The 27485-nt window shown below is 51.5% G+C and overlaps 7 protein-coding genes across 7 annotated transcripts; 3 read left to right on the top strand and 4 right to left on the bottom strand.

Moving 5' to 3' along the window:
• Positions 1-71: 71 nt before the first annotated feature.
• J4E85_010149 (uncharacterized protein) lies at positions 72-2737 on the bottom strand (the record flags this gene model as incomplete). Its single annotated transcript, XM_051474363.1, has 5 exons — positions 72-630; positions 685-1467; positions 1514-1629; positions 1679-1957; positions 2006-2737. 5 exons carry the CDS (start codon positions 2735-2737, stop codon positions 72-74), a joined length of 2469 nt encoding a protein of 822 aa, XP_051321856.1.
• A 440-nt stretch (positions 2738-3177) lies between these two features.
• Positions 3178-4458, bottom strand: J4E85_010148 (uncharacterized protein; the record flags this gene model as incomplete). Its single annotated transcript, XM_051474362.1, has 4 exons — positions 3178-3860; positions 3909-4161; positions 4211-4235; positions 4289-4458. The coding sequence occupies 4 exons, from the start codon at positions 4456-4458 to the stop codon at positions 3178-3180; spliced, it is 1131 nt and encodes a 376-aa protein (XP_051321855.1).
• A 1355-nt stretch (positions 4459-5813) lies between these two features.
• On the top strand, positions 5814-6634 carry J4E85_010147 (uncharacterized protein; the record flags this gene model as incomplete). The annotated part of the gene is made up of 2 exons (XM_051474361.1): positions 5814-6034; positions 6088-6634. 2 exons carry the CDS (start codon positions 5814-5816, stop codon positions 6632-6634), a joined length of 768 nt encoding a protein of 255 aa, XP_051321854.1.
• Positions 6635-14220: 7586 nt separating this feature from the next.
• On the bottom strand, positions 14221-15147 carry J4E85_010146 (uncharacterized protein; the record flags this gene model as incomplete). Its single annotated transcript, XM_051474360.1, has 2 exons — positions 14221-14801; positions 14856-15147. 2 exons carry the CDS (start codon positions 15145-15147, stop codon positions 14221-14223), a joined length of 873 nt encoding a protein of 290 aa, XP_051321853.1.
• Positions 15148-17464: 2317 nt separating this feature from the next.
• On the bottom strand, positions 17465-19178 carry J4E85_010145 (uncharacterized protein; the record flags this gene model as incomplete). Its single annotated transcript, XM_051474359.1, has 2 exons — positions 17465-18968; positions 19021-19178. 2 exons carry the CDS (start codon positions 19176-19178, stop codon positions 17465-17467), a joined length of 1662 nt encoding a protein of 553 aa, XP_051321852.1.
• Positions 19179-22272: 3094 nt separating this feature from the next.
• Positions 22273-23987, top strand: J4E85_010144 (uncharacterized protein; the record flags this gene model as incomplete). The annotated part of the gene is made up of 3 exons (XM_051474358.1): positions 22273-22654; positions 22706-23098; positions 23152-23987. 3 exons carry the CDS (start codon positions 22273-22275, stop codon positions 23985-23987), a joined length of 1611 nt encoding a protein of 536 aa, XP_051321851.1.
• Positions 23988-24281: 294 nt separating this feature from the next.
• On the top strand, positions 24282-25016 carry J4E85_010143 (uncharacterized protein; the record flags this gene model as incomplete). Its single annotated transcript, XM_051474357.1, has 1 exon — positions 24282-25016. The coding sequence occupies one exon, from the start codon at positions 24282-24284 to the stop codon at positions 25014-25016; it is 735 nt and encodes a 244-aa protein (XP_051321850.1).
• Between the last annotated feature and the right edge of the window lie 2469 nt (positions 25017-27485).

The following is a 27485-nucleotide window of genomic DNA, read 5'->3' as shown; positions in this document are numbered from 1 at the left end:
TTTTCATGTTATTATATTGCTGCATCGAGTCTCTATTGATATACAACAGCGGGCGCATCTTCTAAGCCTGTCTATCGTCCATCCTCACTCCGTCCAAACCCTCTAAACCCTCCGACGTCTCTTCTGAAGAACTTGCCAATGTTCTTCAAATTACTCTCCAGGTTTGCGCCTCCATCAGCACCTCCAGCTTGCTGCTGCTGACCCGGCGCAGGACTACCGAATCGATCAACACCATCCCTTGCAGCGTTGACGAGCATGTTGCCCAGACCTGTTGCGTCGAACCTGCCTCCGCCGAGACTTGGTGTGCCCATCGTGCCCATCACACTCCCCGCCGCACTACCAACGCTACCTCCCGTCTGGATTTGCAGTGGAGTAAGGAAAGGCGAGTTCTGCACGAGGTTTTCATGATTGGGCGATGCGCGGAAGGCAGAGAACAGGTCGAGGAGCTGGGTTTGCTCAGCCTTACGGATGCCCTTGAGATCCATAATCTTCTTGAAGTTGGTGTCCGATTTGTCGGCAATGTGGATGAGGTAGGCTTGTACGAGGGCCTCTGGTGGCGAGGGACGGACCTGGAGTGTTTTGAGGAGAGGGTCGATCTTAGACATTGACTGGTTCACGCGTTTGATGAAGCTGATGGGTGGGTTAGCTGAACGTTGCGCCAAACAGGAGGGACTCAGAACATACCTTGCTGGTGGTGCTGTACCAGGCTCCTCATTGAGCGTGGGTAGCTCTGTGAAGCCTTTCTTCAGCACGTATGAATCTAGCAGCATCTGCTCCGCACCAACTTCAGAGATCGGCTTGCACTGCACTATGTTCGCAATGTAGATGGAAGCCATCAAGTCGACAAGGTTATCGCTGAAAGCTCGCGCATATTGCTGTTTGTGAAGATACTTCAGGATTTCTCCAGATCTCTCCTTCACGTTACGCAGAAGCTCTCCCACGTAAGAACTTTGATCGCCAACGCTCTCGAGCTTTGCCCAAGGCGTGTTGCGCATCTCCCTCCAGCTAGGCTCGCACGCGATTTCCACTTTCCGGACAAGCATTCGGACTGTCGCACTAGCGATACCCATGAAGGCGTCGGCCTGGCTCTGCAAATCGACCTTTTCCTTGAACTCTTCATCTATGCGACCTCTTATCTTCTCTTCCAGTTGGTTGCAGGTCATGTAACAATAATCTGCAGTATTGAGAATGAGGATGGCGTCTTCGACAGATGGTCCTTGTGCTCCTGCTTTCTCACTAAGGAAGTAGTACAGCACTTGCTGGCCATACTGGTCAAGGTACTTGGCAAAAGTCATAGATAGCTCCTGTAGCCTCGTTCCAGTCGAGAGTTTGGCGCATTGCGCCAACGTCATACGATAGAATTGGAACAATTCTGTCGACGAGGGTATTACAGCTTGATGCGAGAAATCCTCTTCTGGATTGCGCAGGGGTTGTTGCCGATACTTTGGCATTAAATTGGCAAGTTGCCTACAGAGTCAGCTTTGTTCTCGACAGGTACGTGTATGTAACCTACTTGTCTTGAGACTCGACCCAGAGGCTCATGTAGGGTTCAAAAGCCTCGGAGATGGCCTGACTAAAGCCGTGCGGGCGGTCGTCCTTAGAAGCGACTGTGTCCATGGAAGAACGCGACTGCCAGGGGTAAGTACATATTACAATGTGATAGACTGTCTTCACGAACCTCGTTGGAGAACCGCCTTTCCAAGCTGTGTTCGAAGTCCAGCGTCTCCTGTAAGCACGAAAGGAGTAGTTCGACGTCCAGACTCTGTCCGTCGCCTCTCCGTACAGCCTTTTGTAATATGGACTTGAAGTCTTCGCGAGTTCCTTCGCAGAACGAGTTGGCCAGCATCTCGTTTACTCTCCAGTAGGCTGGAAAGATGGAAGCGTGTTCGACATCATATGTTTTCATCATGCGGTTGAACCAGCTGTATCTTCGCCCGATATTGTCCAAGGATCCAGCCTGCTTCTGTTAGCACTGCATTGTCATAGAAGAGTGCAAGTGTCCCACCTCATCATTGCCCCGGAAGACCTGGCGATATTCGCGCAGCTGCGTATTGCAATACCAGTTGATAAGCCGTGTGCGAGCGTGCTCTCCGAGCGCATCAATGACCAGACATGCTTCCGCCAGCATTCCTTTCCGTTGGGCTGTTTCGCCCTTGGCGAATGTCACTTCGAAGTCCTCGCAGACCTGCTCCAGCAGTTCGCCCTGCACATCTGCCACGTTGCGACTCAGCGTTGCGATCTGGTCTATCGAGCGATAGCTCTTGAAGTGTGCCACGAGCTGTATCACAGCCTGTAGAAGCTGTGCGCATTCCCGATATTGCCGCGACTTGCTGAGGCTCCGTAGTTGTTCGTATGCCGTCGTCAGCATCTGAAGGCGCTTCAACGCCGTCATGGAGAGCGTCAAGTTCTTCTTGGTGCTATCCAAGCGCTTTATGTCTGCAGTCATCTCGGTGATGGTCTGCTCCGTCTGCATGGCCCGCTCTCGGACGCTCTCGATCTTCTTGAAGAGGTCAGCCAGCTCTGCCTTGGCGGCCTGGATGCGCTGCACGCTGTCGGCATCGGCAGTAGACTGTGAGGCGACAACGCCCGCGATGTCTTCGTCGAGGTCATGCTGGTAACTGCGGAGGGCATCCGACGTGGCAGATACGGACGAGAGCGCGGCGGGGTGGGAAAAGATGGCGTTCAGGTGATCGATGGGGTCGTATGAAGCTGCATTGAGCGTCAGCGCGGAATCCATGCTTGTGGGTGTTACTGGGACTGCGTACTAGATTCCAGCGAGGTGGAGGGCGCAGGCATGTGGTTCGGCGGGCGTCCGCGTCAATGGCATGCGCTCGCGGTACACGGTTGCAGTCGTCGCAGCGGCAAGGAAGGCACGGCCGGGGTGCAAATTAAGACGAGAGATGTCCTATCTATCTAGGACGCAGTACGCACGATTTGGTATTATTGGCAATTGCCTGACGTCCCCCATGCTTCACAAGCCAATATCCCACGCGTCCTCAATCAGGGTCCCGTACTCCGAGGTCCGAGCTCATCGCGCTAGAGCACCCTGACGTGTGGTAACATCGCTTTTGAACGTATACAAAGTACAAACATAACACTCATGCACATCAAAGTCTATGAATACATTTGGATACCACTCAATTTTGAAATGCGGGGCTTACTCCTACGCCCCAGGCACTATTGCGGGAAGAGACCCAGAAACCCGTTGTATACTAAACTGCGGTCTTTCTGTGTGAGCGAGCTTGCATCCCCTGTACCGGTCCAATAGAATAGTCCACCTAGTCCGTTTTGACGCACGTAGTTGGCCTTCATCCTGACTGTGTGCGGGGTATCGTATGTGACTAGGCCTCCATCACCACCAATGCAGTAGGCTGCGCCCAGCTGCTCGTCTACGTGCTCTTCCGCACCCGGACGTGGTAGATCTCGGTACTCGAATGTGCCCTCCTCTCCTGCCTGCCCAGAGAACGAGTGGCCAATACCACGGGTTCCGGTGAAACTGCGGCCATATGCTGGCACACCCATGACAATCTTGTGTCTTGGAACACCTTGCTGCATCATGTACGAGACAGCTGAGTGGCACGATATGGCGGCCTCGGGACTGTGCGGGATGTGTGGTGTGAAGAGTTGAGCTTGATGTCCGCACTTGCTGACCCACGGTCCAGAGTAGTCGTAAGCCATAAGGTTGATCATGTCCAGATAGTGCGAAGCATGTGCCAGGTTGATGTGTTGAAGGGCCCATTCGCCCGCTGGAAGTGCCGAAGAGAGTGTGTACTGAGGGGCTGGCAAGTACTGGCGAAGTATAGCCAGAAGAGCGATGTAATCCTGACCTTGACTGGCATCTGAAGGGTGCTCCCAGTCGACTATTGCCTGATTATTAGAGGCTCCTCAACTTGGTTTGGGGAACTGACTATCGATTCCATCGATTCCGAACTGCTGTACCAGTGCCAGTGACGACTGAGCGAAACGCTCACGGCATGCAGGGTCTCGAGCTACACCAGCAAAAGGCTCACTGCCTTTCCCGCCTCCACCGACAGACAGTACAACCCGTAGTCTCGTGTATTTTTGCTTCAACAGAGCAAAAGAGTTCAGGCAGCCCTTCGTTGCAGGAATGTCGTCAGTGCCTGGAACCTCGATTTGAGCATCCGCCCATTCATCGCTCAGCTACAACGCGAGTCAGTCGGTGAGACTTCCGTACATCTGACATACTTACGTAGACAGTTCCATCATCTTTCACCCTGTGACCGTATTAGCCCTATCACCCAGTAACTCTATCCAGCACTTAGCGTACCAGGCAAACGCATAGAAAACGTGCGAGATGACATCGTAGTTCAGCGACACGGGTGGCTGGTCGCGATAGATGCGCCAGTTAGGATAGTAGACTCCGTTCCAGTACATGGCTTGCAGCGGTGTAGAGAAAGTGGTGTCGTGACCAGGCGGGTTGAAGTAGTGTCGGCTCATTTTCGGTCGTCGTCAGCTACAGCCTAGCTTGCTGCACGTCAGAACACCCTGCAGGTATAGGCGGGTACTCGGACTTTGAAGGATCAAAGCTGGACGGATATCGGAAGCTCCTTTTCGTCTTGGTTTCGAAATTTGGTCTTGGTAACGAAAATATACAGGTATGTAAGTAGTTCAAAAGAGCGGGTTGTGTGTGTCGAAGATTCTGTGGCTGAGAAGTTAGTAGGCAAGAGAAGGCGAAGGAATAGGTCGAGATTGTCCAGTGTAATTCTGAAGCACTTCTTGCTTGCATATGAATATAAATGCAACGCAATCAATAGTGGCACCAGAGGCCATCGGTGATGCAATGCTTCGGATGATCGTCTTGAGACCGACGGACCGCGCATTCATCCTAGAAAGGACGAAGGCTTCCATGCAGGCCTTGCTATAGTGGCTTTACTACAGATTAGACGGTGAGGCCCAGTCTGGCAACTGATGGACTACAAGTACACACTAAACTGCTACCCCAAGCATCCATGATCGCGTGAAGCAGGCCTGGGTCGCGTACGAGGTTGCAATTTTCTCAATATTCCGACCTCGTAATGTGGGCCTAGTGCTTCAAGAGTAGAACGATGAATTCCACCCCAAGACGGTTCAGCTCTACCCACATCAGCGGAAGTGCAAGGACACAGTGATGCGGAATTGGGTATCGAAGTAGTCAATATTGAGCCGAGGACAATTTCTCAAATGATTGCGGAACACAGGCGGAATATTGACTGCTCATTACACGACCAGGAACGGCTTTCCGGATCCTTGTGGGGAGAGGACATGACGCAAGCGGCTAGAAGTATAGCAGCCAAGGAGCATCAAACGCCGTGTTGCATGAATGGTGACTAGGTGGAGGGACGACCCCGCACGGAAGCAAAACCTGGAAACGATCATAACTGCGAACGCGTTGATGAGAAATCACGGTTCCTGCAAAGCGTATCGACGGGCCGAGAAGAGCAAAGTGAGCACCGTGAAGCGTCGTATGCGTGGGGGTCTCAGGGTTGCACGATCGGTTCGACGGCACGCAGGAAACGCACATGTAGTGGGTAGATCAGGGTAAGTCGAAGGCCGAGCGGGATGTAACCGCCATGTAATACGCATCCGGTAAGTTGCAGATGCAGATGTGGATGCGGGAGTACGGTGATCGCCGTCGGACCGGAACAATGAAGCTCAGCATCTTAGCGTCCACGTGATTCCGCGTCCCACGCTCTTTCCTAGGTTCGAGGTTGATGATCGCGCGAGCTCCAACGACGTCACAGCAGCAACGCAGCACTATCCTTTGCGCCTATCGCATCCTAATCACCCACATGAGGTAGTCAGAGCGCGCCACGATGACTGAAGTTATAAACCCCGTACCAACGCCCGCGCCAGAACCGAAGCCGATAGAAGCTCAGCAGCCACAATATACATTCAAGTTCAGCGAGTTTCTTCGGCGCGAATATCGCTTCGGCCTCAGTCCCGACCGTCCAGTATGCAAAGCGTATCTTCAAGGCCACTGTCCCGATGGCAACAGGTGTCCAAACAAACACAACGTCTCGTCATCCTACAACAAGTATGCGGCTTTGTAATGGAGCATGTATGTACTCACATACTAACAAATCCCAGTCTCGTATGCAAACATTGGCTGCGTGGCTTGTGTAAGAAGGGCGAAACATGCGAGTTCCTCCACGAGTACAACCTACGACGAATGCCCGAGTGCTCCTACTACGCTCGAACACAGACGTGCTCTAACGGTGACGACTGTCTCTACCTCCACATCGACCCCGAAGCCAAGCGCCCATCATGCCCGCATTACGACCGAGGCTTCTGTCCACTAGGGCCATACTGCGCACTCAAACACAACAAGAAGGAGAAGCTGTGTCCCTTCTACCTCTGCGGGTTCTGTCCCGAAGGAAAGGGCTGCAAGTACGGTGCACACCCACGGTTCCCTACGGAACTCAAGAAGCCCGAGGTGCGCGTAGAGAAGAGCCCCGAGGAGCTCGAGGCAGAGCGGATAGAGCGCGAGCGCGAGATGATGAGGAGAGAAGAGGAGGACCGCGAGCGCGACGAGAGGAACGGCCATCAAGGCGGTCGCGGATTTAGGGGCAACTGGGATCGCAAGAAGCGCGGAGGCCGGAGGGGCAGGGGTGGCAGGGGACGTGGGGAATACTGATTGGCTATTATCTGGCTCACTGGAGCCCCAGAATGCTACAAAACGCCCTTCGTTCGGGCGGTGGCCGACTATCGCGCCCGGCGCGTATTGAACACAAGCCGGGAAGTTCGAGACGGAAAGGATAGTGATACCCCCAAGCTTGACTGTGGTATCAAGCGCCGAGCAGCAGAGATTATGTCCTTAACAGAGGGAGCCAATTTTGGGTGCTTAGGAAGGGCAGATCTACACGGGCGATTGCGAGATGGCATTGAGCAATGGATAAGCTCGTGAGCTTCTGGCTATCAGAGTAAGAGAGATGGGGTTGGTATATGGTATTACTATCACATTAGTTCGAGGTACAGCCACTTGTGACTGGTCTTACAGGATTTATCCATGATCAGGGTAAGCCTCCAATAAAACGTCACAAGAACCAGTCGTCTGTAATTGCCATGCTGTCCATTCACTTCGTCAAATCGAACTACTATTGAGAACATCAAATTCCCGTCCTCGTCAAACATTTGGAAACGTCTGCGGGTTCATTTTTCGATAACACACCTCTCCCTTTGTTCGAATTACCTGATCTGACAGTCATGCTGACGCATATCCCATTCAAGCAGGTGTGTATGCAAGCTATGATATTAGGTACTACGAACTTACCCAAACACAGTCGTTCTCTAGCTCCGTTTTAGCGTATCTAGGGACCGCTCAGCGCCGAGTGCTGGTGCAACCGCAACATCATCATCTGCCTCAGTCCTCGACCTCGTTTTATATCCAGCGTACGTTGCTTGCTCTGCAATTATTAGCCGCTTTACACTGGTCGGTGACCGCCATGATCCAGCAGACACACGTCCCATGCGCCTACCCGGATCCCTACCAATGGTGCGCAGCCATGAGCTGAAGACTATGACAGACCCCAGGGTCTCTGTCAGTACCAAGTTTAGACACTCCGTTTTTACACGAAACAGCGCTTGAATTCCATGTTCACAGTGTCGAAGATCGATAGCTGGTGAGCTACCGCCGTCTCGGCATTCGTTGCTGCCCCTTACGATGCCGACTGAGCCATGTGCGCATGCTGTATCGGCAAAGCAAAGTTCGTTTATCTTTAGAAAGCAGACAAAAGCTCTCAACACCTATCGCAGCCATCCATCAGCCTTGCGAGTGGATTGCACAGGTCGGCTGCAAGACACGTATGACTCCTCCCGGCGCTTCTGGTTCCGGCATGCGTGGAATAAGAGTGCTGTGCCTCTTGTCTCGTCGAAACTCACCTGATGTTGTGGTCGTACAAATTCTTCCTCGATGTCAGAGATGCGGGCTCTCCACCAGTAGCTGCGCAACTCCACCACCCTTGGAGCTTCGATGGGCGTCTGCCCCCGCACTCAGCCAACAACAATCAAATCAGCGAACGTCTGTTCATCGCAGCAGCCAGAGATTGCATAGCAGTAAGCGCGAGTCAAGCACCACATCTTCTTTGTGGCTCAGTCGAGCACCCACATTGGACGAATCCTAGACATCATAGCGATGGTTTCCCATACCTCCGCTCTTGCCCGTCCTGACCAGCTCAGTATTTGGCTGATAACACTCGAAGCAGATGATGCGGTCGCTTCTCGATGACCGATCAGGTATATAGCCTCCCAGGTCATTGCGACTCAGCCTGCAAAACCTCCAGGGCTTACCTATCCGGATTCAATCGAGAAAGCCGCAATTGTCGAGAGCTACCTGCCACCCCAGTCAAACTCTTCCGATTAGTAGTCCCGAGATTTGGTCATCCCAAAGAACCCAGCTCCTCAAAGTTTGTTTCTGGCCGTACCAGGTGGACGCTTTCTGCTTCAACAGAACTTCTTCTCAATCTTATCAGATATCTTTGCGGTGGAGTCCTTACTGTTGCCCTGTATGTCATACCAACTCTCTGCAAGTCCTCAGCCAATAGCAGCAAACCCGGTCGGTTCCCCGATGTACCCACCGCATACCTCGGCACAACAAGCTCCGAACAGCCCGGTTAATCCCTCGACATTGAACCACGGAGGATATCCTGAGCTTGCCTCCTTCTTTTCGCAATGTAGTAGGTATCTACACCTGCGGAGATTTTCCGCGCTAGCAGTCCGCCTCCTGCTTTACCGTCAGCATGAAATCAGAACGTTGGAAGAAAAACTCAGAACCCTTGAGCGCGAGGATGCTTGCGACAGTAACGCTGACAACCGATCCTTTTCGAACAACTTTGAGAAGCTCAAAGAAGAGGGCTGCGATACACGAAAACTCTATACACAGAGAAGGATCTACGAAACCCTCAAGTTGGAAATGAAGGAATATGGTAAGTGAAGTCCCCTAGATCCATATTGATCGAAGAATGACTTTGAGTAGAAGAAGCACTTGTTCGCTTTGATCGGCTTGCTCAGAAGGGCTATGACGTATCTGAAATCAATCTCATACAAGAGTTCATCGACGACCATGTCGATCTCATGGGAGCTGATTCGGAGACCTGGGGTTCTTTGAGGTCTCCGAAAGCGCATGCGACAGACCTAATTCAGGTCGTCAGTCGACAAAGCCCTAGTCCGATGGGCGGGTTCTTGCGCAATAAGTTCCTACTTTGGATTCCCAAACTCCCAGGATGGCTTCCCGGCTCCAGGCGACATCCAGATAGCCATGGCCTTTACGACTTCAGCAGCCACAAGTTCGAAGTTGTTTCAATGGCAATAGGAAACATTGTCGCTTCGTTGCTGATATATGCAGCGGTGACTTCGTTGTACTTCACAGCTGGCAACGTATCCGGTGTCATCGGAGTGATCGTCATTGGCGTGACCGTTACAATCTGCAGTATCTTATTCCACAATCAGCAACTTGTCTCGATGGTCGGAACGTAAGTACCCACTTGTTTACCATACTGAATCCATCAGCTGACAAGAAAAGGGTATGCGCTGTGCTCGTAACGTTGTTGTTGAATGATGGCTCTCAACAGCATCGACCGACGCGAACTCAGCCAGCGGTGGTCAACTCCGACACTCGAACAGCAGCCTCGTATGCAAAAACCTTCTGAGCGGATGCTCCGGGCAGATGCTACTGGGATTCAAGGCTTGGATCTGCCACTATGCACCCCCAGAGGCGAGAATACCTGTTTTCAACGTTGACAGACAATGAGCTCGTCGGAAGTGTGCTGGACTTATTTGTCTCAGCAGGCAACAGGGCGACGGCAAACAAGCATAGGCCGACTTTAGACCGAACCATCAACCACTATACCACCATGGGCCGCTGTGGCGTTAGCTTTGCCACATTTAGCGTCAGCCTAGCGCCTCTTGCGCATTCGAAGACAATATACCGATATTGCAAAACCAGGTTGCAGAGAAGTCCAACCTAGTCCGACAGCATATGGCCTCGCATGCGAACAAACCTGTTGCTACCGATCCAAACTCATGGGCTGAGGGAATCTCTCGTTGGCAAATGCGCGCCTGGTCAAGATACGCAACATCCTTTTAAGCGGGCCTCTGAAGCCTGGGTCGCGCTTTGACACCGCCAATTAGAATCAGCGATGGGTGATTGGTCCTCAACGCTTGATCTGCAAGAGATGGAGAAGACATGAAGAAAGCCATCTTGGATTCCTCAGGGCCTCAATAACTTGATTCCTTCTAGTCGTATGTGTACAGGCTTGACGAGGTCAAGATATGTGGTACTGGATCTGCGAAGTCTTCGAATTGCTCAGCAAGGTACCTGTAGCACATTGGCCGTGTATTCGCAAGGCTGTTTCACGGGCGAAATCGTGCATCCGCCTGCGCATGAGAAGATGCCAGCTCAAATCCTCACCGCTTGCTTCCCAGCTTGACTGATGAGTGTAGAATCTAGAGCTATAAATCTGTAGATTTCTCACTCAGATGCCGGTCCTCCTCGCTCTCTAGCCTTCAGCTTCGCAATTCCACAAACGTCGCTGGCAACGCTGGCAGAATCCGCCGAATTGAACGGATATGGGCTCGGACATACAGGCATTCGATCGTTTGGTCACATTTCACAGCGGCCACAGAGAGGGTAAGCACATCATAACCTGATGTTACGGTCTTGACTTTTGTACTGACAATTTGCTCAGCTTTACTGCAAAATCCAGCGTATTGGGAGAAATGCAGACAAAGAGACGCAGCTGTCCAGGAGGCCATCAGAATCGCGTCGATTGTTAGACGCGACCCAGCAAACAACCCTCAGCAACAAGCCTCTGCCGCAACTGCCAGTCAGCCTCAAGGCATTTCTGCGAACCAGCAGGGCGCACAAACCACTCGCTCTATCTGAGCTCCTCACGAAATTGGGCGCCTGTCAATTCTTCTGTGGGATATGTTCGTCATTGGGGGGCTACCCGGACTACGAGTCAGGTGTCACCGGTCAACAAGCATTTGGCAGAAGCGGCGTCAAGGGGAAGGACACGCTGTTGATGATAGCCGTTGTGCCGGCTTTGCAAGAGCTTATCTTTAGCACATCAACAACGGAAGTATACAGCGACCTTCTCGCATATAGCTTTGTGTTTTCTGCCTCCTGATTCGCAATTGGACGGCGCACAGTTATCGATCTTGTAGACAGGAACGACTCCTGTGTTTCACGGGAGCTTGTAAAAGCACCAAAAGTTTTCTTCGACCTCTTTCCACCACCAATTTCTTCAATTCTTCGTTGCGTGGCAATGTTACGTGCGGCCTTAGCGTCAAATCTCGCTTGGTGGGCCCTGATCCAGGTCGCTACGTCGCCGTTTAGGAGGCTGACGAAGGATTTCGGGGGCGGAATTTAGTACCAACACAGGGATGGCACAGATCCTTCACCCGTCGCCGCTGGCGACGAAGGGCATGCGCTCTGTCGATCGAAGAGGTCCTCCCCCAGCCGTGGGTTTGTTATGAAAGGATCCATGGATGAGAGACGGGCCATGTCGTCTTGTTGTGACAGGTCTTCCAGAGGGGACTCGGCAGCTTTGTGTACATATGATATCCTAAGTTTGATGGGTTGCTGTACCTTGATACTTGGGAAGAGTCAGGCGACCGGGCTTGTTCGGACGCGGAGGCGGGTCCTGGGGTACGCCTAGGCGCAAATCCCCGCGCCTTGGGAAGCCAGTCGGGGGTACTCACAGCCTTGGAAGTCAGATCAGGAGTGTATTATGGCGACCAAAGTCTCTTTCGCGCGCTTACGACACGTTCAACTCATCACTATCTACCTAGGGATGCTGCGACGTCGCATGTGAAGCAAGCTCTGCGTTTCCACCACATCTACTCGAAGCTCTCTTGGTATCTCACAATCGCTTACTAGATACCGAGCACGCCTCCTAAAGTTGCAGAAAGGTACATCCGATCATGTTCAAGATACAAGCTAACTCATCCTCCGAGCCAGATGCCACAAGCTGTCAGAGAGGAGAACTAGTGTCGAAACCCAAGTCTAAGCGACTGTCTTCCTTGCAAGCTTCGCTGCACGAGAACCAGGTGCAACCCGTCGCTGCAACCCAAGTGCCGAAACCTTGGCTCGTCATCCTCGCGCTCGAAAGCCCTTACCAATCACGTTGACGCGACACCACACGAATCTCACGCTTATACCCCCACGATCGTACCGAACAGATGGCGAATGTGGAGGGGTTTGCGGTCTGCATGCATCCTTCCGTGTCTCCGGACCGTTGGGCTTGCGCTTGATCTGACGACACACCCAGTCATTGCGTTGCTGTGCCACAAGGGAGGGACATATGGAGGTGTAGCGTCTGGAAAAGCATACGGTGTCGCATGCTGACCGTGTACATCTCGATGCATACGAACCGAGAGACTATGTGAAGTGAACGCGAGCCCCAGTGAGCTACAGTGGTGGCGAGCAAAGATACACACAAGATCCTAGTTCGCTGATCTTCACAAGGGTCGTGTACGTGCGGAGTCTTGGAGGTTTGTCGCGGTTGTCTTCAAACATGGCAGCGAGGCAAGGGATGACGATAGCTTGATACTTCACAGATGTGCGAACATCATGTATACTTCACACGAATGGCACACGTACGACCGTTCAATGGATGGAGACTTGGTGTCGTTGATAGAGTACACTGGCATGAACTGAAAGGATACAGGTACATTAGAAGCCGCAGTACTCCACTAGGCTGTTCAAACACGTCGTAAGAGGCGCTGATGGCGATACCTCTTCCACTCTCGTAGGCTTGTTCACACTTGACCCCATGCCCTTTGTGTCGCGTTGTGCGCCCAGTGGCCGAACCTGCTGCTCCGATATGGCTGCTTTTTGGTTCCGCGATAGAGCGGTCGGGCGTGCAGGGGATGTATCACAGCGGCGATTCGGCAGATTGTGCTCCTTCGAACCTAGTACGCATACGTTAGCCATCGCACATGAGACTATCATGTATAGCGAGCCGTTAATTACCATGTCTGAACTCATGAAAGCCGTGGTACTTGTGGTTTCAGGATGCCAAACCGGTGACCATTTTATTTCGCCGGAGCTAGACAGCTTCAGCTTATGGAATACGCCCAATAGATGATGAACCTACGGAGGGGTTTTGGTGGAGTGATCGGAACCTTGGTACGCGACATCGTATGTAGCGTGGTGACCGGTTGTTGCATGATGCTAGCCATGGAAGTCTGTGAAAAGTCCTCAGTCATTCGTCTGCTTGTCGGATAGCGCTCGAAGAATGGGACGGAGAGTGACACTAAATTCCAGCTTTTATGTTGGAGCCAGCGGAACGGACGAGCGTGGAAGGCACAGTTAGTTGTATGACAATGTAGCGAGATCGCATCACAACGTAGCAGGTATCGCATTACAACGTAGGGAGACCGCTTGACAACGTAAAGAGATCACGGCGCGAAGTGTGTCTCAAACAACGACCAACATCGTGGACGACTAAAAGTGGTGGGATGGTGCCGGACATGTACCCTAGTAGACATGCTTTCGACTCCCGTGGCTTCAATCAGGCCCAAGATGTGCTGCACGGAAGCCGTTGAGGTTCGTTCGAAGATCCAGGACGATATTGACGCGATACCAAACCCAAGATCTGCTGCACGGAAATCGCAAGAAGTTCGTTCAGAGGGTTCGACGAAGTGATCATGTGATTCCACACCGCTTCCTCGTTGCATTTGTAAATGCAAAAAGCGATAACGTTTTTTTTCCACACGGCTCATGGCTTCCAGAGTTGTGGTGGGTGATATCAGGAGTTGATCTGAAAGATAGGCTCCTGTGACCCGACGAGCTCATCAGTGCGTTCCAAGGGATAAAATCCGACAGAACGCTAGCAGCGCACGGGCCACAACAATTGATCGCAGCTGCGATACTTGCCTAGGGCTTCTTGGCATACCCCACCGAGTTGAAAACATTGCTTTTAGCGAAACAACTTACGTCATAGTATTGAGTTTGCAGTCTGAGTCGTGTACTCTATTCTTTCCGTTATCCTTTTGCTCCCGGGGCCGCCCAGCGAACCTTCCAAGTTTAAAAAATCGCTTTTCGCGAACAGCCTACGTCATGGGATTGATGAGAAGGATGACGATCAGACCTCAGGGCTATATTCAGTAGCTAAGAAATTGCACAGTGTACGTTAACTGTTTGAAGGCCGATGTCGCATGACCTGGCCGTGCATGAGGTGGCCCTAGCACCTAGCTCACACACCGCTGTCGCTTCCGTAATCAATCGCTTTCACGCTTCGCTCCTATGAAGATACCTCCCACCGCGAAGAAGGCTGCCGTAATCGCAAACATGTCGTTACGTTTCGGCACCGGGACGCACACCACCATGAGGAGCGCAAGCAGAATACCAAGCACACCGAGTACAACGATACGGGTCTTCTCGGATTCGATGCAGCTCAGAATGCCCAAGCATATTGCTAGGAACACTGGTACATATATCCCGGTGAGTATGTTGGCGACCGTTTGTATCTTGTCAAGCTCAAGGTACTGCTGAGGTGCAACGCCATCCTCAAGGGTTCGTTGTCTTAGGACGCGAGTGATCAATCGCGTCACGTACATATTGACTGATTCGAGGTGCCGAATAACGAAAGCAGTCAACATATCCTGCTCATCTAGGTCGCCGTCCTTGAAAGAACATGTATCGGCATGCGACGGAACCTGGGTGTACATGGCCGCCTTCTCCTTGGTTGGTCCAAACAGATCATTCTCAAACAAAGTCTTTCGGGCTGCGAAATGTCGAGCATAGACATCGGACTGGTGAGGCAAGTTGGCAACATGGGTTGCGAGACAGAGATCTTCGCCTGCATCGCCACCGTCAGCACGATCTTTGGCACACAGAATCGGCCAAAACCTACTGTATTGCCGGACCGAGATCTTTAAAACGTCAAGTTTCGATCTCAAGACTGGATGCTCGTGCAGGTGGTAGGCCTGGTGATAATCCAGGAGTGTGCGGACGGTCCAGCCAGGATTCTCCGCGCCAATGGTCTCGATGAGTTCATCACATTCCCGGCGTAGCTTATCGATTTCCCCCGTTTCGTTGTACAGTATCCAAGTCCACAGGTCCAGGTGTCTTCGGAACTTTGCAAGCTCTGGGTTCTCTACAATCTCGCCGTACAGGACGGAGTAGCGGCGCGGAGCCCCTTGCATGATAGCCGGAGTTCAGTAGGATCCCCAATGCAGCAATATCGATTCGGCAGGTTTGATCTTGTTCGAAGCTATCTCGGATCGAGGAAAGATAAAAAAGAGTAGGCAGCAGGCTGGTCAATTCGAGCCGTGAATTGATCGCATTGCGGAGACCCATGAGTCAGGAAATCGATCTCTATATACCCTGTCCGCTCTGCCTCATAATAGATACCAACAGGATGACCACGACCTTGATTCTGCCTTCCACCACATAGCATACACCGTTGCTACTGCCTTGCAGCAATGCAAACAAGGGCCAATATGGCATCGTCATTCCAATCAACAAGCAGATATCCATTACGGGCTTCGTCTCGAGTCTACATGCGTCGTGACGGTTGTTGTCACCAAATCAAACATGTACACAGAATAGTAGTCCTTTCACCGGATGCCACGCCATCAGCTTCAGGATTCCGAATCAGGGCTGAGCAAGCTGATTGGAGGCCCATTGAGTCTGCCGACTGGCGGTTAAGGCAGGGGCTTAGCAATCAGAAATCATCATCGCGACATTGCCGGATAGAACGTCAACCGCCGCCCAACTCCTCTACTAATTGAGCTCGGCGGTCGAGCATATTAAAAGATGAAGAAGACATTTCCGTATATTTCAGTGGTAGACAGCAGTATGAAGGTAATGATCTGAGATTCATCTGCGCGCTTCTCCAGCAGATCAAGGGCTGAGTCTCTCGATTCGTTGCGGGCCCGCGGCGCATCCTTGGCTCACATCCTTCGACCCCCACGCTTGATTTGGCAAAAGAGCAGCGTGCCCGAGGTGGACAAATCACCACAAGCTGTGTGCATCACTCATTTCTATAGACATAGGCAAAGGCAACAGCTCAAATGCGTTGTCAACCTCAAGACCATCAAGGCGATTCTTCCGGCTTTGATCTTGCTGGCGCAGCGCATGTCCTGCACGCCACCACCGGCGATGCCGGCCAGCATAAATTCCCAGGCAACAGGTTCGATGTCTGCTCCTTCAGCACTTCAATGTAGGCGAAATGTCTAGGGCTACGGACTTGGCCGCATGCTCAAGGTTGAAAAAAGAGGTGATTGGCTTGAGTTCCAAATTCGACTAGACCGCAGACCACGCATCATAGCGCGTTCACTCGAATGCCAGCTCCTGGGACTTACCAAAGAACGGACCATTCAAGCATCAATCAACAAGCGATCCGAGAAAAAAAAGAGCCATTGCATGCGAAATGCGAGCTTTCTTCTATCTTCTCCTTAACAACTATTTTCGTATTTTCGAGCTAGACATGAGAAGAAAGACGGCAAGCACTCCGGCGTTATTTCTAGACCTTCAAGTCGGGTTCTCCCTCTCCTGGGGCTAACCCGGGTCAACGGCAGAGCTGCATTAGCTAACCGAGCAATACGCATGGGGCACATCAGGCTATCAGTGTACGAAACGTGGCAAGGCGACGCTAGTTCGGAATCGAAAGCACCTGCATGTAGCACAGAAACCGGTGAGCCTGATCGGCGCGCGCGCCATGGTTTGGAAGGCATAGAATACGTAGGGTAATGTGTGTAGATAACCTGCGTTCTCACCGCTTCGACTATGATGTCTTCCTTATTGCTGTTTAATATTGAGTGCTGCTCAGATAACTTCGATGACATAGCCTTGCTCCGCGCTCCGATGCCGTCATATGCCAGATGATCATTGGATGGGATCTCAGTGGCTAGGTTCAGTATTGATACATGAGCTTATCTACCCTGATGCCAGGCGTACACAGCTCTAGACGCACGGTAAGGCTGATCCAATGGTTCAGCCGCATGTCTTGACTAAACAGTAAGAGAAGGATGGAAGGCGGGGGTCTTCACTATCAAGCAACTCTAGTTCAGAAAACTGTTGAGCGCATTATATACAATTATAAGAATGCAGGTACCTTGTTACTCACCTTGTTTCCTGCCGTAAAGTCTCGTACGTTCTTTGTAGAGGAAATCGAGCTGGAAACAATAGATTTAGGTAATCAGGATTGTAATCACTACTTTTGTAAGATTAGACAAGAGCAGCGCAATATATATAAGCGAGCGCGTAAAACACTAGTACAAAAGAGAGAAAGCACGTAATTGACCTAACAGGTGCTTGAACACCTGTTGCGACATTCTTGAAGTCAGCAATAGAAATCCAAACCTTGCATCTCATTCGCTCTAGAAGTCTAGTGCTTGTGGCAAGAAGTAACAGTGCTGAATAAAATTGTTGATTGAGCAATGGTATACAGCTAAGAACGTATAGAAAGCACATGCTAGCTAGTAAAAGAAACTATCGCAACCGTTATATAGTGCTTCTCTAAGCAATCCAGTACCAGATCTTCTGCATAACGTTCTTCGGCACAGGTGCACCGGTGATATCGTCCTTGCACAACTCGTTCATCTCTCGCACACCTGTTATAACATCAATGTGCTCGACCTTGATTGCAAATGGCGTCCTAAAGTAGATCTTGTGGCCAGCGTAAAGTACGATGAAGATCGGGATGGTGATATAGGCGGCAAGGAAGTCGGAAACGGCCCAGTTGGCAGGCACGAAGACCTGGAAACCGTTGGTCAGAGTCAGGAGCGAAACTACGCCGAGAACAAAGTATGTAAGATATGGCTGGAACGGTGTGCGGTAGGGCAGAGATTCGAGCAAGTTGTGAAAGATCATCGCCTTGCGGAAGCGGATGTACGTGATCATGACGACGATCCAGGCAATGAATCCAGAGATGGTGGAGATATTGGAGAACCACAAGAAGACCTGGGCGCCAGTGCTAGAGACATTCAGGTATGCGAGAAGTCCAATGGCCCATGTAGCGAGAACAGCCACATATGGTACACCTTTCTTGCTGGTTCTGCCGAAGATCTTAGGCGCTTCTCCGTTGAGAGCCATACCATACAAGACACGAGATCCAGAGAACAAGAAAGCGTTTCCGGCAGACCATGCCGATGTCAAGACGGCCGCATTAACGACGTGGTTCAGACCTACGATTCCCGCACGCTGGATACCAATGACGAAGGGAGAAGCGGAAGCGTTGGAGCTCTCGCTGAGGAGGCGATCATCGTCTGATGGGACAATAACACCGATGATGAAGCTACCCAGACCGTAAAAGATGGCGAGACGGTAAACGAAGCGGCCAGCAGCCTTGGGGATGTTCCGACGTGGGGCAATCGTCTCTCCGGCGGCAAGCGCAATCAATTCAGGCGAAGTGATGAAAGCGAATCCGGCACGAACGAACGCAGTCCAATAGGCCAGGAAGCGCCCGGAGTTCCCTTCCACGATGTACGGTTTGAAAGCTCCGGGATTGTTCCAGTACCTGAACCCGAGCCGGCCTTGATCGTTTGGGCTGCCACCTAGCATGATCACAAAGCCGAGAATAACGAGACCGATGATGGTGATAAACTTGATGGAAGCGAACCAAAACTCGGCTTCTCCGAAAACCTCGACTGCGACGATGTTGAGGAACAAGACCACGACCAGGAAGATGGTGATCCAGACAGCATTGTGGACAGGCGTCTCCCAGTACTCGACAAGGATTGCTCCAGCTGTAGCTTCAGCGGCCACTAAAATCGCGTAGGCGTACCAGTAATTCCAACCAGCGGCGAATGCGAGACTCGGGTCTACGAATCGCTTGATGAAGTAAGGGATAGTGATACCGCGCATGGGAAGGTAGGTGACGATTTCAGCCAAGTTGTTCATAACGTTGTAAACAACAAGCATCATACTGAGGTAAGCCATGAACAAGGGAGCAGGACCGACAAGGGCTAGGATAGATCCAGATCCGATGAAGAGACCTGTTCCGATAGCACCACCAAGCGCACTGGCAAGGTGTTAGCGATTGGTTCAGCGACACAAAGAGAATGCGGACTTACAGAAACTGGATGTGTCGACTCTTCAGTCCACGATGTGTGTCTCCTCCTCGTCCAGTCTCACCACCAACAGTAGCGGCGCCATGAACAAACGGCTCCTCAAAGCCAACTTGACTCTCGTCGTAGCCATACGGCACAGCCTCAGGCTTCTCGTCGGCCATGTGGTGGTTCGGCATGGTTAACACGAGACAGAAGGAAGGCTTGGTCGGCGGTACCAATCTTGCTTTCGCCTTAGGGGGATGCCTAGTGGTTATATAGATGGGATGCCAAAGGCGGCTGAAGAATGCGCCGGCAGTGATAGCAGATTTTGTAACAAATGTGGTGTATGGGCCGGCGCGAGAGGAGGATTATTCCACGTTCGCGGTTCGGACCTACCCAAACATGGTACGGCTTCGGTGGCCAAGTCCTTATCGAACGTATGGGACGATAGTAGCCCAGACCCTTGTCAGAACGGGTTCTGGGAACCAATTATCGTTGGCTAGTGCAAACTACCGGTAGGAAATGCGGGGAAAAATACCTCGAGCGCTGTGATGGTTGCAGCCCGTTACTTTACTCGTATGATGACGTCCCCTCTGAGCGGCGCGCATTCCTTCGGTTTTACTTGCTTGCGCCACGGGCACTGTTCATCTGTTGGGGTTTCAAGACGCGCCCTACGTGCGGAGTGAGGTGATAAGAACTGAGCCGACGTAAACCGTGCATATTGTGTGCATGAGGCTCAAACTGGGCGTGTCCAGAGCCCGGACAAGCTTTTGGAGATATGCTTAGAAGCCTTAGCGCTCGAGGTACCCGCCGCTGGTTTGCGAGCTGGGTCTGGGTAGAAATGGAGCTGATCATGGGGCGCATGGAGAGTGCACTGACTGACAGTTAACTGCAAAACCTGGAGATCGCGGGGATGGCGGTTCGTGCTTCATCCGGCGGCGCTGTTATTTGGTCCCACCGGACAAGTCTCCGATGAAACCAACCAAGACTGTATGCGCCGTATGGGAATAGACGCAGTAGCTCGACATGTTGGTACCTATTCGCTTAGAAAATCTTGACATTCAACCGCAATACTATTAGGCCTCCCTTGTTATCATCATGTGCTACTGTTATCTCCAGCATTCGTACCATTGAGGTTTTCAAACGTGACACTTTTACCCAGGCAGGATCTCAGAAGCTTGGACGTCGCTTCGAGGATGCTCACTGCGGGTCTCTTGTGGGTACATCATCCGTAGGGCCATGATGGCGCGACCCACTGTCATACCAGACGTCAATCTAGCAGCTTTAGCATGTACTCGGATTTCTGAGTGAAGGAAGCCTTTCGCATCTCATCCTAGTACTTACTTACTTGCCGACCTTCAAGAAAAAGCTGGCTGTCAGCTTCGGTAAACGTCAGTGCGGTAACACTGCGCGGGCGTCCGACACGGCTGGTCCTGCAATCCTGCGCACACCAACATGTGGGTCTCCTGATACCATTCAGTCCACCCGCATGCCCTTTTGAAGGCAGGTAGCAACACACGCCATGTACTCTTAGAGCACACTCATCTCTGTCTTTAAACACACATGACCCATGACATCGCGCAGGGGCGAGTCCCATGCTTGGTCATGTAAGCTTACAACAGCCCAATATCCTTTACAGTCGATCATATCTCAAAACGTAAGTTGAGTCGTTCTCACGGGCCTGTCGAGTTGGTTGGGTCAAGCTTCGAGGGTGCTTGGAAGGAACAATAACCCCTCACCAAGCTTTCTGCACCTGCCCGCGGCAGGAAGCGAAGGCGCGGTGATGACACCATATGCGCGCGTCGCGAACGTCATACCGCAGACGTGTATGCACGCGCTTCGAAGCTACAATCCCCGTCGACTCTAGGAACTAACATAAAGCATCAATCGGAAAGTTCGCGATATGATTTCGCAGGCTGTGATCGACAAAGTTCTCTCCAAAGCGCAGGAGACTGCGTCACATAGCTGGGAGTACGGCACCGTATTTGAAGCGCTACTCGAGTACAGAGATCCTCGTTACAGCATCTTTCATGACCCATTTCCAGGGGGCAAGATACCAGAATTGACGGTTGAGGATGTAGAAGCGTTGCGGTATGTGAAACCGTTCATACAGACGAATAGCACGAGATTGTGTGACGGCAACGGTAAGCCATCTGATATTGGCCGCGAAGAAGGTATATTAACGATAGCGACTAGGTTCGTCGTCCGATCCAACATCTCTTTGCATTCCCGCCTTGTTGGTTTACAAATCGACAACCTCCCAAGCGTCTGACAATCCTTACCTTTCCGCTGTAGATCGTCAGCTGCACGACCTGCTCGCCACCACGCCCAGGTACACCAATGGCGCAATTTCGCATCGTGATGCATACCCTTCTTTGTGGGCAGACTTCATCTACATGGTGCCGCCTGCTATTGCATACCACGGTGTCGTCACCTCAGATACAGGCATGGTGAAAGAGAGCGTACAGCAGTGCCGGCTATACTGCGAGGTGCTGGGCACGTCGAAAGGGTATTGGCGACATATCGCCAATGACGAAGGCACAGACAGCGTAAAGAGCGATGACGGCGCGTGGTGTACGAGCAATGCCTGGGCTGCAGCTGGGATGACTAGGGTCCTAGCAACATTGCGCAAATCTCAATATCAATCGGAAACCGCTGATGAGCAGAGTACGCTACTGGATATGACCAAAGACATTCTTGACGGCGCGATAGAGGCTGATACTGATGCATCCGGCCTGTTGCGCAACTATCTCGATGACGAGACATGGTTTGCAGAGGTTGCTGGGACAGCATTAATGGCAGCTACGGTCTTCAGAATGGCAGTCCTCGAGCCTGGCACATTCGGGGAACGGTATGTAGGATGGGCGACGCGTAAGTTGGAGTCCGTTAGTCGCCATCTAGATGAGGAAACTGGTGTTGCGGCACCTGTGGTCAACTCACTGAAGGAGGGTCAGCGGACACCGCTCAACGGTATCAATCCGGAGGGACAGGCTTTTGTCGTATTATTATACGCTGCATGGAGAGACTGGAGGACTGCTGCAGATAATGCATCAATCGCGATGACCGGAATTTACGCGTCGAGGACATGAGCAGCGCGTGCGGCAGTGGTTCGCGTCACTTGTACCTCGGCAAATCCGACTCCTCACGTCAACCATGACTCGCCGGCATGCAATGGAAGCCATGCCTTCAATCACGGAGTACGTGACACACATAAAACTGCATCTCGCGACCAAGGGGTCAAACTGCGCCGTCTTGCAGTGAATCCCATAACACGACATGACGTCCACCAATACCCCCGTGATCATCGGCGTAGGCGACATCAAGAACCGCTCCACCGCCATCGCGGATGCGAAGGAGCCCGCAACATTGGTGCTAGAAGCCATCCAAAAGGCCATTAGCGACACTGCATCTCTTTCGAAGACTGATCTGCAGTCAGCAATCGACAGCATCGATGTTGTCAAGACGTGGACTTGGCCGTATCCAGATCTACCCGGGCTTTTGGCAGAGAAGCTGGGCATTGATCAGAGTCTGAAATGGAAGAGATATTCCGAACATGGAGGCGACAAACCAGGAAAGCTCTTCGACGAGGCTGCTAAGAGGATTGCAACAGGCGAATGCAATGTCGCGATTGTAACTGGAGGTGAAGCATTAGCTTCGTGTATGTACCGCATGCCTTTCCACCGTCTCCACTCATCGCTAATTGTACCAGTATCCGCGTGTGCAGCTGCAAAGAAGCTTCCTCCACCAGGCTGGACAGCTCCGTCCGAAGCCGTAGATTCGGTTTTCACACCAACAAGTCGCGACCTAGGAAATAGTGCGGTTTCCTCTCTCTGGCAGACCCTTTCTTCTACTGACTCTGGCAAAGACCTCGGAGCTATTCACAAGATTGGTGCGCCAATACATGTCTACCCACTTTACGAAAATGCGTTCCGTGCGCATCGCGGGCAGACGCTGAAGGCAAACCACGAAGAGAGTGCAAAGCTGTATGCTGAATTTGCAGACGTCGCAAAGAATAATGAGTACGCATGGAGACAAGGAACTGCAAGTAGTGAAGAGGACATCAAGACTATTGGGAAGAAGAACAGGATGATATGCTATCCTTGTTGGTCTCACCTTTTTCCGCATTAGGAACGGACGCTTACATCACACGCGCAGATCCCCTGCTTATGAACGCCTTCAACACGGTTAATCTTGCCTCTGCAGTCATCCTTACATCGACTTCCTTCGCCAAAAGGTTAGGTGTTCCCGAGTCGAAATGGGTTTATCCGCTTGGCGGCGCGGGAACGAAGGACGACGATGAGTTCTGGAAACGACCGAACTTCTACTCTTCGCCCAGTATATCGCGCTCTATCGATGCGAGTTTGAAGACATCTGGTACGACCAAAGAAGAGATGGATATAGTTGATATATACTCCTGCTTCCCTATCGTGCCTAAGATTGCGGCGCAGCATCTAGGAATACCTGTGGTTGGTCGTCAAAAGCCATTGACGATACTTGGTGGTCTGACATCGTTTGGCGGAGCTGGTAATAACTACTCGATGCATGCGCTCACTGAGATGACGCGACAGCTGAGAGACGGCAAAGGCCAGAAAGGACTGGTGCTCTGCAATGGCGGCGTTCTGAGCTATCAGTACGTCGTGATATTGTCGAAAGAGCCTAGAAGAGAAGGAAACTATCCGACAGAGAACCCTCTACCGCCGCAAATTACTGATGTGCCCGCGCCCGAGCTCGTTTTCGACCCAGAGGGCGAGGCTGTTGTCGAAACTTACACCGTAGAGTTCAACCGAGACGGCAGCCCGCTTCGAGGTCACATTATCGGTCGCTTAAAGAGCAGCAACAAACGTTTCCTCTCGAACCATGGAGATGAAAGTACATTGCGACAGATGGCTAGTGGTGCGGTCGAGATTGTGGGTAAAAGCGGATGGGTTTGGCAAGATGGTGAGAAGAAGGGGAGGTCGCTGTTTGCTTTCGATAAGCCAGCAAGACTGTAGCGACTTGTCAAGCGGGTGAAGAGAACGATAAGCTAGAGTACTTGCTATGGAGCGCTGACAGGTCGAGTGAATGGGGGTGCCATTTCTCTGCGAGTACATGTGGCGAATCTAACTGGGTGAGCTACGAGCTACCGCGGTTTGGACTTTGCAGTCCCCTAGCCTACTTATCTACCCGGGTGCAGTCTTTCATCAACAATACACGCAGTCAACCAAAGCTCTACCTTCTTGATCCCTCAACTCGCTCTACATTCATATTCAAGATACTGTGGCGCCATCGGGCAACATCTCTCAGTCATGTCTTCCTCATCCGCAACACTAGACGGCATCACGACTACCCTATCTGCGATAAAACTAAACCCTACTGTTCCATCCCCTCCGACCCAACACGCACAATCTTCTTTCGAAAAGCTTCCCCTAGAAGTCCGACAGCAAATTTACCGATACCTCTTCAACAAACGCGACCCTGATTCACTCTCGGTCGGTGTCCGCCTTTGCTACCGCCGCACCTTTCAAGCACCCCAATCATCCGCGCGGCCCATCCTCTGGAGTCTCATGTTGACAAGCCGCCAAATCTCACAAGAGGTGCGCACTTACTTCTTCGGCTTCTACTGCTTCAATCTCATACCTGCACATGGGAAATACGGCTACCAGAGTCTCCTCACGACGTTTTGGCTGAAGATTGGGGCACATAACCTTTCTCTTATACGGAAGCTTTCGCTGCCTTTGTACTCTATCCGTTTATTCGACGAAAGAAACGGTCTGGTGGAGCAGTCGAGATTATGGTTTGCGTCGAATCTTCTGGCGAAATTCCCTGCACTTACCCATCTCGACCTGGGCTTGCTTGTGCTAGAGTGTCTACCACGCGATCATTTGATCTTCTCAAAAACGCTACCAACGGCTGAGGAGATGAAAGCTATGAAAGAGTGGGAATGGAGTGGTATCGACGCGAATATACCTTTGCGAGAGTGCTTTGAGGAGATGGGCAGCGCTATACAGGGGAAGAACGTAGAGGTTGGGATATACTGGTGAGTGGTTTGTGATGTACGGAAAGAGTCCAGTGGCGTATAATTACTGACGTGCGATGTAGGTCAGACTTGCTTCACCTGGAATTACTCCGGGAGCATAAATGGCAGACGTTTGATCGACTTGAGGCAGTCTATAAAGAGAGGCTGATGGTGATACTGCAGAAGTGGCTTAAAGCGAAGTCAGTGCAGAGCAAAGGCCCACTTCGAGGCTTTCGAAGGGTTGATGATCAGTTTTCTCGTGGTTATAACATTGTGGATAACTACCATTGAGCCATTGGGGTAGAGAACAAGTTGGCAGATAGTGTGGAAGATGGGAAGATCACACAAGGAAGCATTATGTGGATCAGTTTTCTTGAAAGTAGTTCAATGCCTATCATATGATATGTGCTATCGATATAGTAACCGCTCGAAGATTTTTGCGGCTGCGCACAAAGAAATGAAAGCTCAAGAAAGTAGAGGCAAATTTTCCATGGTAATCTAGCCACTGGGGATTTTGAATGGCTTTAGCTAGGAAGGTACTAAAGCCTTTGACTCCGTCGCTGGTGGTGAGGCACTGTGTAGAATCCAAACCCCACCGATAGGACATGCTGATATCCCTGACCGAGCTTCGCAAGCGCGACATGGTGACGCGACATGTCTGGATATCTAGGTCAGCCGATATAGCGAAAGAATGGCGCAACAGTCACTTACCGATAAGCTGGTTAAGACCGCTCATACCACATTATTAATCTGCGCCCAAACCTCACATCTTCAACTGTATCATCAAGCTCGAAACCTGCAGTCGTCAGGCCTTCTTGGTATGCCACGCGGTGAACTGGATTGCTGTAGTAATATAGCCCAACCCTCTTGATTCTCACCCAGTCAGCCAAAAGAGATCTTAGAGCCTTGCGGGCGCTGTCTGATTTTCCAAATCCCCAGAGTATGGTCTGTACGGCATTTGCGTGATATGGCTGCAACGAATGCATCCATCCTTTCGTGACGAAGAAACTGCCGAAGTAGCTGGCCATGAACATGTTGTTCTGGAAGAAAAGTACACTTGTTTCATGGCGGAATTGGCGGCAGGTTCGGGAAAGAGTCGTCTGCTCACGCCAATGGCAATCAATGCCATCTTTTCGGGTGAGATAGTAGGATTGTTTTATCCGAGATCTCTCATGAATCACGTAAGTCTGGCCTCCTATAACGTAGTCGTAGATCTGGTTCCGGATCTCAGCTGGTAGGCGAAGAAAGGGCGAATTGCCATTGTGTTGAGTGCTAGCACTGAACACCATTTTGTCAGCTACTCTAATACCACGATGACCTGGGAACACTAACATGGCTACCCGGTGTCGTAGTGCCTTACTTCTAGTCACGCGAGGAACAGTAGGTTTTGCGACTCTACTTGTCGTCTTGGATGTATAAGTCTTCAGACCGCGTTTCTCGATGCTGAGACGCGCCATGATGTGGTGTAAAGAGTTGTGGACGTCGAGGTCGACGACAAGGCCACCTGAACTTATAGTCCACCAGCGCTCGGCCTCACGCTAGCGTCTGGTAAATGGTGAGTGATGACCAAAAACTGTTAAGGCGAAGGTAAAGGTGAACTACAAGTGTTTGAAAGTCCTCAATAAGATATCCATGCTGGTACCTTTCGGGCTAGTGAGTCAAACAGGACTAGAAAGACGACATGATCGACAGACATGGTATGAACCTAAGCACTTTTGACAAGTGATAGAGTGCCACTTGGAGACTCTCCCTGGTAGCACCTTTGTACTTGCGCAGCTACTCTTCTGGCTATGCCGCATATTTGCCTTCACCCGTGATTTCACTTCCTCTCACACCACTTCGCTCCTTCGGCTGCTGTCGCGCAGAATCTTACTTCCACAACTCTAGAATAGAGCGTGTGGAATCCCTACACACCATACCCGCCCCTTCATCCCATCATCCATCATCCCCCACCCATCCCCCAAACCCCGAAAGACAAGCCACCTAGTAAACGCGTCTCGGAGCGTGCGAACGATGCGGATAATCCCTCGAACTCCTATGCGGATGCCCAGAACGCGTAGAGCGCTTGCTCGAACTCCGTCTCGGCTTAGATTTCGATCTCGACTTCGACGAGTGCGATTGTGAGCGTGAACGTGAGTGCGATGACGATTTGCCGCTAAAGCAGGCGAGCAACGCCACTAGGGCGCTTGTGATACAAATGGTTGCGGTTGGATGGGTGCGTTGAGGGTGTTTGGGAAGATGTATTCGGATGTAGAAGGAACGGCCGTTGAGAGGTGATGGTTGATGATGATGATGATTTCGTGATAGCTAAGTTTATGGGTCGTTACTTCCTCTTATACACTATATGGTGTGCAGTGCGGCATCTCACCTTGGACGTCACTTCCTCCCCGCTAAGTACTAATGGCATGCGCCGAACCACTCTCTCCAAACATCTAGACCTCTAGGCCTGAGTTACCAACTCGACTGTTAACATTCAGACCCGCGATACCCGGAC

Source organism: Alternaria conjuncta (assembly GCF_024043145.1).
Source record: "Alternaria conjuncta strain BMP 0040 chromosome Unknown scaffold_21, whole genome shotgun sequence".
Classification (NCBI taxonomy): domain Eukaryota; kingdom Fungi; phylum Ascomycota; class Dothideomycetes; order Pleosporales; family Pleosporaceae; genus Alternaria; species Alternaria conjuncta.
This window is presented reverse-complemented; position numbering and strand designations above follow the sequence as displayed.